Here is a 12,459-nt window from a genome sequence, read left to right on the forward strand (position 1 = left end):
ACTTATATTGTGTTTGGATAGAGCACTAGAAGGGAAAGAAAAGAGAGGGAAGGGAAAGGAGAAAAGGAAGGAAAGGAAAATAAAAGAGATAACTTATTTGTTTGTTTAGGAGTAAATTGAAAAGAAGAGAAAGAAAATAGAAAAGATGAAATTTTTATACTTCAAAATCATAGAAGGGAATGACATAATTTCATTCAAATTATAAAACAAAATAATAAGAGTAAAAGTTATTTCATTATTTTAATAGTTAACATATCCTTTTATTTCCAGATCTTTCCAAAATTGAACAAAATTTGACTATTAATAAGAATAAAATATATTTAACCCCTTCAAACCCCCCAAATCCCTTCCTCCTAATTTCCTCCCCTTCAAAGTTGCTATTCAAACAAAGGAAAATTCATTCTTTCAAATCCATCCCTTTCCTTTCCTTCTAAATCTCTCAATCTAATCTAAACATAGTGTTAGTGTTATGACTGCTGGCACTCCAATCCCGTGGGTTAATCATTCCCCTGTATTGAGCTGCTCTGCTTATGAAATATAGAGCTTTTACGATGATCAACCCACCAAATATAAGAGTACATATCAAAATCAAGAAATCATCATTAAACAGGAAAGATGCAAAGTTATATAGCGGTTTATGAAATGAAATACTTTAGACGTCAAAATATTATCTTCAAGCATCTCGTTCAAAAGAACTACAAAAAAAAGCATAACTGAAGCAAAACAGTTGGTTCCAATTGCTACTAGTTACTAAATGAAAACAACAATTCCAACAGAAGCTTAGCTTGCTCACAAATCTTGGACACTGAGACCTGCACAAGCGAATGAGATATATCACTACGAATTAAACATGGACAATCATCATTGAAGAGCAAAAGTATAGGTTAGTAGATGCGAGACTAGTTCATCTACTAATTCCTTGACCACAAAATCCTTCTTTAATCATTAGTTTTCCCTGGATTGGAAAGACAACATTTCACCCCAATATGGGGTACTATATAACTTACTCGTAGACCTGACCCGATTAACCGAAATCGAATATGACCTGACCCGACACAAAACAACTCGTATATTAGAATCAAAATTAAATTATAAAGATATTTACATATAGTACATAATGAAGCACTGCAATTAACTTGAACCAATATATTATACGCGAAACTCACCTAAACATCTGCATGGACACCTCTAATCATCATCATACATCACGCAGTTTCATTAGGGTAAGAGCAAAGCACAAAAACCTACAAATCACCTTTTATTCTTCCAAATCTACCCTACACCTCTCATCTTATCAACTACATTGCAAAATCTAGCACAAAATTTTCCAATACAGATGAGGGGTTCCATCTGATTAGATCGCCCAACAATGTTTACCCATCTATATATTCAACCCCCTAAAATGTTCTCCCATCGAATATATTAGACCCTTCTACAATGTTTTCCCATCTAATATATTCAACCCCCAAATACTAGAGAATTTCCAAGACAGCCCATGAGATTACTAATATCGTATAATGTCACTTGAACTCCGCAATTCAAATCTAACTACCAACTCAAGTCTAAATGTTTATAACATATAATATTTCTACATTAAAGCTTCTAAACATCATCAATGTACCTCCATACTATACTAATGTTCCAACTTTAAGATTTTCAATGTCTCAATTAGTATTCCTAAACATGTATTACTTTCTGTATAACCTTAAAAATACAACATTTGGTGTCGTTCTATTTTCATCAACTCCACCAGAATACATTTCTAAGACATAATTTATTGTATTCTTCATTTTAATTCAGCAAACGAGAAACATGAGACAGGAGAGAGAGTAACGGAACTTTCTTATAGAAGATATATGACAAAAAAAAAAAAAAAAAAAAAAAAAAAAAAAAAAAAACCCTATTTCTCCTAAGACACAGAGTATCAGTACTCAACAAGATCACTACTCGTTTTCAAGACACGCTCTAACCTCCGTCTCGTCTTGTCATCAATTGGAAAACAACAAGAAAAAAGATCAACAGCTGACAAACATAAAGGTAATACTCACTTGTTTAGACATATGACCTTAACTAAGACTGATATTGGTATTTTTGATAATAATGTAACCAACTATACCAATCAATAGTAGACTAGGCACCATTGCATTTAATTTAATTCTATATTGCAATGAAGTATGTATAACCTACAATTTATAAATATGATTCATCTGACGCACAAAGTGTTACATGAAAATCACCGAAAACAAATAATGCTAGATGATTATAAAGGCAATAAACAGACACGAGTGGTAACCTGGAGGAAGAGACTGCTTGAGCTTGTCAGCCTTCTCAGTGTCGAACACACAGAGAGTGTACAGATACTTGGAGCAACGAACCTTAAATTTGACAACGTCCTTACTCCTCTTTATTTTGATGGAACGAGCATCCTTCCTTCTCGCTGTGAGAAGGAAATCTTTTATCTCATGTATTTGTTTAGGCTGCATTTCGACATACATCCAAATATCATCAAACAAAACCAGGTATTCTGAAGTTCTGATGATTGATATCATCAATAAAAACTAATTACACGTTTCATGGCATCAAATACTCATGATATTGTACTTCACTCATATAAATCAATTGATGAGCCTCATAAAGATATGAAAGACATTTTCTATACCAGGTGAATAATTCAAGATGTGCAACCACTTTTAACTGGATTTTCAATTAACTTAAAATCAACCAAAAAATGAAATCATTCTCGATGAAAAAACCAAAATAATTTTCCATATCGAAAAAAAATCGCAACCAAATCAACTTAACAGGCAATCATGGCTTTGATTTCACAAGGAATAACCTCAATCTAACATCATTTCGTTCAAATCAAACAGGTTATTATTTTAACAAAAAAAGTATATATTCGTAACTCAACACACATTTATTCTGCACATCAAAATTTCTTACAGAAGTTCATACCAAAAGAAATTAGAAACATCAAAAAAAGGAAAGCAAGTACTAGAAAACCAAAAGGCTGATTTACAGAGAGGGAAAGAGAGAATACCATGTTGGTTGCTGTAGGAAGGCGGAGAACTAGGAATGGGGAAAATACCAGAGCTTCGCAGAGGCGTCCTAAAACCCTAATCAAATTTAGCATTTATCATCTGGCCTTTTGTGGATCGGCTTAGTTGGGCTTTCGGTTTTGGAAAAAATGAAAAATTGAAGTAAATAAGTAAAATAATATAAAAAAATTTAAAATGACCGGTGGAAAAAACTTACTTCTTAAAATAAGCGCTTTTAGACCAATACTGAAGTCTGGTATTTGTTAGTAAAAGCACCCAATTGCTAACTGACTTTCTTAGCTCAGTTTAATAATGAGTCGCTGTTAATACAAGGCAGTTAGCTCAGTATTGGGCCGCTCTTACTAACAGCAGCCAATTGCTAAGTTGAATCCCTTTGACTTAACTTAGTAATGGGCCGTTGTTTGTAAGTGCAAACAAATAAAAAACCTCAGCATTGTGCTAAAAGAGCTTCTTTTTGGAAAATAAGTTTCTCCAATAATTATTTTGAGATTTTTTTTATATTATTAAACTTATTTACTTCAAATTCTTAGAAAAAAAAATATTGGAAAGAGACCGCCTCAATATCAGACGGTACGATTGAGCGGGCCCAAAAGCCAAAAATTAAAAAATAAAAATTTAATTTTGACTTTAAATATATTAATTCTACCACTAAATTGATCAATTTCAACTTAAAGTATTTAATTTTTACATAAAAGAGATAAATTTTGACATTAAAAGTGAACAACTTTTACTTACAAATTTATAACCTTAAATGGATATATCATTTTTAATATGTTAAATTTTAACGTTAAAGTGATTAATTGAGACCTTAAAGTGATCAATTATATATAAAGTGATCAACGAAATTATTAGTTTATAACTTGTAAAAGAAATCAATTTTGATTTTAAAAGATGTCAATTATGTCCTTAAATTGATCAATTACTGATGCTTATTATAATAAATTATAATTGGGCCAACTGGGCTATTAGTTTCAATATGAGACAGTCACTCTCAAACCTTGTATTCAATTTTTAGCTTACAACTTTCACTCAACCTGTTACAAGACATTGTTGAATATAAGTTCAGCTAGTCTCTTAAGAAACTGTCTCTACGAGAGACGATCCTCAAGCCCAGCCAATTCATACCGTTCAATAGTTAAAAAATGGTAATTCAGAGTTTGTTACGCGACTTTCAACAAAACATTGTTTTGTCTTACCAAATACCTAGCAAGCTGATCTTTCTCCTTAAAAAATAGCGTTGTATTTATGTGATATTCATTCATCTTTTTTTCTCAATAAAATACAATCAATTAATCGAAAACATTTCGTTTACAATTCATCACAAGATTGAAATCCAATGGATGAAATAATGAAAGAATTTGAGCATTTAATATCACATAATCAACACAATTAACATACAAATGATGATATAGGTATGTTGACTTTTTTTTTTTAATCATAATGTTTTTTATTTTTTCAATATTTGATGAAAAATTATGATTAAATTTGATGCAGTATCAATAATCGATAATGATATATATGATTGAATTTGATGAATAAAATAGCTTTGAACATGATCATGGGAATACAATATATATGTGAAAGTTAGCAAGAGCTTTTCAGTGTATATATTATTAATCAAATTAATTAAAGTATGTAAGTAGGCATTTAAGGTTACTGTAAGTAGGCATTAAAGTTAATGTAAGTAGCATTAAGGAAACTATAAGTTATAGCCATTATACATACTATTATTAAGCATTAAGTATACTGTAAGTAGCCATTAAAGATGATGTAAGTAGACATTGAGGATATTGTAAGTAGTAATTAAGGATACTTTAAGTAACATTAAGGATACTATAAGTAGGCATTAAGCATACTGAAATTAGGCATTAAGGATGATGTAAATAGGCATTAAGGATAATTGAAATAGGCATTAAACATAACTGAAGTATGAATTAAGGATAATTGAAGTATGCCTTAAGTTTTTCGTATGTTTACCATTAAATATTATTGATTGCTATGTTCACAAGAAATGGTGATGATAATACACTACAAATTATCCAGCACATTGTTGAGGAGTTATATGTAAAGACATATGAACCTATCAATGATATTATAGTGTAAGAAATTCAGTTCAAGAATATCAATCATAAACACAAGCACAACTTATTGTGCTTGATCCTGAAAAGTCGGTAACAAAGGGGAGAAAAAAAGAATTAAAGGGCACTTTGAGAAGAGAAGATTCACAATTAAATCCTTAATGCCTACTTACATCATTCATAATGCCTACTTATAGTATGCTTAATACCTACTTACAGTATGCTTAATGCCTACTTATAGTAACCTTAATGCCTACTTACAATACCCTTGATGCCTACTTACAGTATGCTTAATGCTTACGTACAATATCTTTAATACCAACTTAAGATATGCTTAATGGCTATTTTCATTACCCTAAATACCAACATATAATGCAAAAAAGATAAAATAAACACCAAAAAAAGCATATTATTCACACAAAAGAAACACCAACATACTAGAAGTAGGTATCATCCTTTCTTTTTCAATGATGCGAGAACTTGATTGAGGAACATCAATGGGGCTTTTTAACTTCTAGATAACTAATGATAAAGTTTGCTCATCCTCTATCAAGCTTGCTTTGTACTTAGAAGTTTTCATAACTATAACAAAAAAATTACATATTGTTCATAAGAAAAGTACCCTAAAAAATAAAAAATGAATCAACAAATAACTAAATCAAGCTTGTTTACATGTGAACAAAGAAGAATTAAGAAGATGAAAAGATAAAAAGATGAATTAAACTTGTTGATTTAACAAGTAATAGTCTGAAATTTAGAAAGTTTGAAAAGAGAAAGCTTAAGAAGGGAAAGTATAGGAAGAAGGAAGGTTTTCCTCCCCTTGGTGGGCCTCTGATGACAACTGGTTTTTGTTCATCTCTTTAGGTTATCTTTAATGGTTACTCTCGTCCTTTTTATTATGGTTTGTGGTTGTTGCTTCCTCCATGTGGGTTATTATTGTGTTGTTATTTGGTTTGGTAGTCCGGTGGCCTAGGTCATGGTTTGTTTTGATGCTTGTGATGGTTTATTCTGGCGTTTTTAAGTGTTAGATGCTTGGAATTGTCGCTTTCTTCAGTTTTTGGATTTTTCTTCGGTGGGTTTGGTGTTGTTGTGTTTTGTTTTTATTCGAAGGTCCACGGTGGTGGTGGGGTTTATTTGATGGTGCTTTTTGGTGGCCTGGGTTTATTCAGTTTAGGTTTGTGACAGTTTTTGCAGATGGTTTTGTCTTTAGTTGCTTTATGGTGTGGCGTATCATTTCTTGATTTAGATCTGACAGCTTCATTATTGGTTGTTTTACTAGATATTAGACATGTTTACTAGTGTGGTTAAGGGTTGGGTTTCAGCGTCTGTCCATGATCGTGGGTTGTTAGGGGTTTTGCTAGTGTCTAGTGTCTTTTATTGATGGGGGGTGGGGGGGTGTTCTAAAAGGATGTTTTGGTGGTTAGGTGTCAGCAGCAGAGGATGAGCTATCCTTAAGGTAGTGGGTAAGAAAGTCTTTGTAATTTCTTTGTTTTTTTAGGAAAATGTTGGATTGATCATGTGGGGTATTGTTTCTTGGGTGTTTTCTTGGTAAGCCTGGTGTGGTCGACGCTGTATTTGGTGTTATTCACTTTGGGATTCTTCGGTATTTTCAGTTCTGTTGGTGGGTAATGCTTTTCAAAGGTTGGTGTGTGTTGGGCTGTTTTTGTGTCGTGAGTGACTATCCGACCCCTCTGAGCTTTGCCTCCATGTGGTCTTAGGTGGTGAAGATAGTTGTTGGCGGCGCTTTGGTGTGTTCTCAGGATTTTTATGATAGCTCGTTTTAGTACAGAATGTCGATTTGCTTATTAATCAAAGTGTTAGGATAACCCCGCGCTCGTTTTCTTCCTTTGTCATCTAGTGCAAGCTTTTCCTCCATGTTATCGTTGGTTGTAATGGTGCTCTATTCTCCAATTTCATTAACATATGGTGTTGAGGGATTAGTACTTAGTAGTGTTGATTACCTCCTTGTCTTTACGGGTCCTGTGGTATTGGCCACCACCACGGGTTGAGGGCCTGACAGTGTTGGTCGTCCCCTCTTTTAAGTTGTCATGGTTTGGTGGGGTGGATGGGTTTATTTCTCATGATTGGTTGATGGGCGGGGTGGTTGGTGATCTGGCAGCGTTTTCAAACGAAGTGAGAACTAAGGGCTGACTTCCATGTCCTCATACTAGTGTTAGGGTTTGGGCTCCCTAGGGTTAGTTTCAAAGTGTTTGGTTGGTACTTATTGCTAAGGTTTGGTTGGTGTTTTTGGGGAGCCCTTTGTTTGGCTCTTTCAAGGTGTATAATATTTTTATTTTGGATTTTTAGGTGTTTTGGTGAGTCAAGCTGTGACTCACTGTAACAGACTCAAAATTCTTAATCTTAATCTTTCGATTAATTATTTAGAATTTTCAATTCAAATCTCTAATCCTTTGATTATCCATTTCAAACTATCTTTAATTCCTAAACCTTTTTTCGATTTTGTAATTTCTTTCAAAAATTAAAATTTAAAATATTATTTTGTTTAAAATCTTTTTATAAGCACTAAAATATTATTTTATTATTTTATAGTACGAAAAGTAAAATTTTATTATTATATTCACGATTTGGTAAAACGTTACGTTTTAACTTTCTTCCTTAAACTAACATTACTAATTATTTTAACCTTATAACTTTAATTTAATTATTGTAACATAAAAATGAGTCGTATTTTTATTATTAACTTTAAGTATAGTTTAAGCAAAATTTTTTAAGTAAACTACATATTTTCATGATCAAATTTACCCATTATTTTAAAGTATATTTACTTGTACATACTAGAACAAAAATTTGATGAATCAAAATCCTTGCTATAGTAACACATGATGTTCATCACTTACACAAGTTATCACCATTTCCTTACACAAACTAACCTTCTTCTACACTCCAAACTTTTACACATTCACTTATACACTCCAACTCTTACACATTCACTTACACACTCTAAATTACTTACACAAGTTACCCTTCTTCTATACTCCTAACACTCTTTTTCATACAATCTAATAAACTACAAAGTTGCCCAAACCTGTTATAAATTCCCCCTTAGCCATGAGATCACTTACACCACTATCATCAAATCTTTCTAACATTCTTTCTTATATTTTCACTTCATTAAATCTTACTACCTTAATAACTTTATTATTAGTTCAAGAAATTCAAGAAGATGGAGCTTAAAACACTCTTTATTTAGCTTAAATCATCATCATTATGGAGCATTATTGGGTTATTAGTTTGGGTACTTAATGTATCATTTATTTTGGAGTTTGGATTTAATGATTTTGGGAGCTTAGAAGATCATCATTATTTTGGGAGTTTGGATTAACTTTAGATCATTATTATCTATCTTGGAGGACCTTATTTCTTATTATTTTCCTAACTAGTACTTTGTACTAATCCTTGGTGTTAGTATGGCATAACTTCTTACCCTATTCTTTGTGTGGAATTTTACATGACACTACTATTTACTTTATAATATGCAAAGTATGAAATATGTTGATATGTTTTAGTAGGAAGTTAGTTTAATGAAATTATGATCAATATTATATTAAGTATGCGTATGCTAAAAGTATTTTTAGTATGTTAATTTCATAATCTTTGAACAAGTTTAGGAAGTTGGGTGCAAAATTATATTCTAGTGATATTAAGTATAATTTATATTATAAACTAGTGCTAGTATGTTTATTAAGTTATGTGTTATATTAGGAATGTTATTATATTTAAGAATTTTTTTATGTTAGAATTTTTATTAATATGTTTATGTTAGCCTTTAAACTAGTTTATAAGGTAGTAAGTTATTTTATGAACGTGCTTTACTAAGTATGATAATATTAAGAATATTGTTATTATATTTTATTTTGAGATTTGAGTTTATCCTTAAAATTATAGTAAATTTCTAAGTTATTGCGTAAAGTTTTTATTTTTTTTAAGTGGTTATGTTAATTATTTAAAACTAGGATTTAGTATGATATGTTAAATTAAGACGTTCTTTTTATGTGAAAAGAGCCCAAAACACTCATAGGCTATTTGACCACTATCATATAAAAAAAGAGAGTTTGATTTACTATTTTAAATTATTACAACTGTTTTTGTGATAATCATAAAATATCAATTTAAAACGATATTTTTGAGAAATTTTAATAAGTTATTAAATATTGAAGTATTTTTCTTCAATATATGAGATTTCATAATAAAAGTAACTTTTAATCACTATTTAGTACAAAATATTTTATTTGCTAACTACTTGACCAAAAAAATTGTAAATTGATGTAAAAATATTTTTAATATACTTGTTGCTCAAACTATGTGTGAAATATTAATTTTGTGGAATTACAAGTTTTACTTGTTTTATAATTAGAAATATTGAATTTTTTTGAAAATTATAAGTTTGACTTTCTTAAAACTAGAATATTGATTTTTGTGAAATTATAAGTTTTATTTGTTTTATAACTAAAATGTTGATTTTTGCAAACCTAATAAGTTTACTTTTTTCTAAACTTGAAATTTTGATTTTTGGTGAACTTGTTGAATTTTGGAAACTTATCCAAAGGATGCATTTTAACTTGAATTTTAATTAGAATATTTGATTTTTTAAGAGGATAAAGTTTTATTTATTGTAAAGTTAGAAATGTTGATTTTGGGAACTTATTTAAAAAGAAATAGATTTTAGTAGCTACTTGTGGAAAATATTAATTTGGAGACTATTAATAGATACTAAGTTATTAGTGTGAATTTAGCGAACTATTAAAAATAAAGTTATTAATAAAATTTAATGTGTAAAAATTTAATAATAAATGTATAAAGACATAAAGGTTAATTTGACGTTATGATTAAGAATTTTATTAAATAAAAGAGGTTATCACCTAAGTTGATCAAAGTCAAAGTCAAAGTCAAGTTGTAATAATAAAAATGTGATGAACTCGTGTGAATGAATATTGATTGAATGACCCTGATAGTAAGGTAGTGTCGAACCATGGACCGGCATCTAAAATCTTGGGGCCCATGTTGGCCGGCACGTAAAATGCGGTGTAAGACAGGGGATTAGCTACCTATCCTGTAGAGCTCGAGCATAAATTGTATTGGAGGGGTGACGACTCCCACTACAGTTAGGGTTAGGACTACGGTCCTCACCTAACCAGACCCTTACATATATAAGGTGTCATATTGATGTGCTTATTGATCAATGATAAACTTGATTAGTGTTGATGCTATGATGCATGGTACGGTTATGAGTATTAGCCAAATGACTTACTTAAGTATTATGATTACTGAATTGTATAAGTGGCAGTAATGGAGAATGGTATCTGTAGCAGGAGCGGCACTCTCGATACATAATTAACATTAATAATTATACTTAAGATAAATAATGCGGAAGTGTAAAACGCCGAACTGCTAAAAACCATTTGAACTAAAAACCGTTCAAAACATAAGTAAAAAAAAAATATCTTACAGCTAAGAAAATATAAAATAAAGTTTACTTAAATATGAAAAAAAAAACATAAGTACAATATAGTCATCAAGTAAAATCATTGAAGCTAAGTCCTCGATAGAATAATTAAAGTTGAGGCCTGGATCGAAACCTTAGCTAATTTTTCCTGCAAAATACTGTCATCCATAATACGGACGACAGCCGATTAAATCGGTCAGCGATAAAACCGAGTACAATTTTCTCAACAAGCTTATGATGCGATAGTTAAATCATGCTTACAAAATAATCATCAAGCACAATATAGAAGGTTATTACTCATTATTGACCTTTACTAAGCTATTAAGTTACATTATCAATACTTGCAGAAGTTCATTACTGCTACTAAATACTTGGTAACCTTAATGCTTATTTAATCAAGTTCAATTAAGCCTCATAGCTTTACCATCATAGCACATCACAAGATCACAACAATAATGACAACTGATATATGTAAGGGTCTGGTTAGGTGAGGACCGTAGTCCTAAACCCTAACTGTGGTGGGAGTCGTCACTCCTCTCAATATTGTTATGCTCGAGACTTCACATGATGGGTTTTTATCGGACCCCCTGTCTGACACCGCATTTTACGTGCCGGCTAACACGGACGCCGGGATTTTACATGTCGGTCCATGGTTCGACGTTACCTTACTATCAGAGTCATACAATCAATATCATGCAATATCAAACAAGACTCTAAACCGAAATAGTTTATATTCTTATAAGTCAAACTTCCACTAGTCAAATTTTTGACAATTCTACCCTTTTAATAGAAACAAATTACTAGTATCTAATAAATTAATATTAATTAAATAACAAATTTTCGTAGCTATACTAAGATTCCTGAGGCTAAACTAATTCATTATTGTGTTATAAATAATCATAACAGTCAAGGGCAATATTTCTAAGTACTTAATAACATATTTTATTAAATAACCAGTAAAATAGTAAAACGGATTTATCATCACTATAAAAATAACAAAATCCGACAAATTATTAAGGGTCCAAAATCTATATGAAATGAGTTTTCAAGAAAAACAATGCTAAGCATTTTAACAAATTTGTTTGACTATTTTACCAATAAACCGATTAAAAAATTTATCAAAACACCAAGATGATATGGAATCATTTTAAACACATAACTTTATTTAACTAGTAAAATTCATATATATTTATATTATCATATTAATCAAAAATTTCCATATATATGACTTTTTTTTTTAGTGTCCCAAAATTATTATTGTGTTGACGAAAATATCACTAAACTGGATATGACTTTAATATTACCATATAAAGTTTAAATGACTAAAATAAAATCATGTTGATCATGCTTTTATATTATCGAGTAACCATAAATAAATATCACATAACGAGAGAGTTAAGAAAATGTGTACCATTTTCCTCCGAAGGTGGTGCTAAACCAAGTAAGAGAATAATAATAGGAAAATAAGAACTTTAAAGAAATAAGCTCCAAAAGAGAAAGTCTTCAAAGCTCCAAGCTTCAAAGAAGTAGATCTTCAATTACCCAAAAGAAAATGATATCCAAGCTCCAAAAGATAATACTTGAATTTTCAAAAGTTGATGATTATTGGCTTAAGAAGTGATAAGATCAAGCTCCATCTTCATTTGATTCTTCAACAAATAAAAAGAGTATAAAGTTTGTAAGATGTTAATGAAGTGAAGATATAAGAAAGAATGGTAGAAAGATTTGATGATGGGGTGCAAGTGATCTCATGGCTAAGGAGGGGTATTTATAATGAGTTTTGGCCAACTTTTTAGTTCATAAGATTGTATAAAAAAGAAGGTTAACTTGTGTAAGTGATTTAGAGTGTGTAAGTGAA

The 12,459-nt window shown here is 30.7% G+C and overlaps 1 protein-coding gene across 1 annotated transcript; it reads right to left on the reverse strand.

The window, feature by feature from the left end:
• Window positions 1-570: 570 nt before the first annotated feature.
• Window positions 571-3,182, reverse strand: LOC130800659 (60S ribosomal protein L38-like). The gene is made up of 3 exons (XM_057664227.1): window positions 3,041-3,182; window positions 2,294-2,477; window positions 571-812 (listed from the first exon to the last, which is right to left on the reverse strand). The coding sequence occupies exons 1-3, from the start codon at window positions 3,131-3,133 to the stop codon at window positions 790-792; spliced, it is 300 nt and encodes a 99-aa protein (XP_057520210.1). The 5' UTR covers window positions 3,134-3,182; the 3' UTR covers window positions 571-789.
• Between the last annotated feature and the right edge of the window lie 9,277 nt (window positions 3,183-12,459).

The sequence above is a fragment of the Amaranthus tricolor genome, chromosome 15 (genome assembly GCF_026212465.1).
Source record: "Amaranthus tricolor cultivar Red isolate AtriRed21 chromosome 15, ASM2621246v1, whole genome shotgun sequence".
NCBI classification, from domain to species: Eukaryota; Viridiplantae; Streptophyta; class Magnoliopsida; order Caryophyllales; family Amaranthaceae; genus Amaranthus; species Amaranthus tricolor.

What these genes read in the sequence shown, in the direction of transcription:
- LOC130800659 (XM_057664227.1), bottom strand. Translation starts at nt 3,133, where the DNA reads ATGCTAAATTTGATTAGGGTTTTAGGACGCCTCTGCGAAGCTCTGGTA. An exon ending in TTCCTACAGCAACCAACATG is followed by an intron (nt 2,478 to 3,040) that starts GTATTCTCTCTT and finishes GTCGAAATGCAG; the next exon opens with CCTAAACAAATACATGAGAT. An exon ending in CAAGCAGTCTCTTCCTCCAG is followed by an intron (nt 813 to 2,293) that starts GTTACCACTCGT and finishes TCGCTTGTGCAG; the next exon opens with GTCTCAGTGTCCAAGATTTG.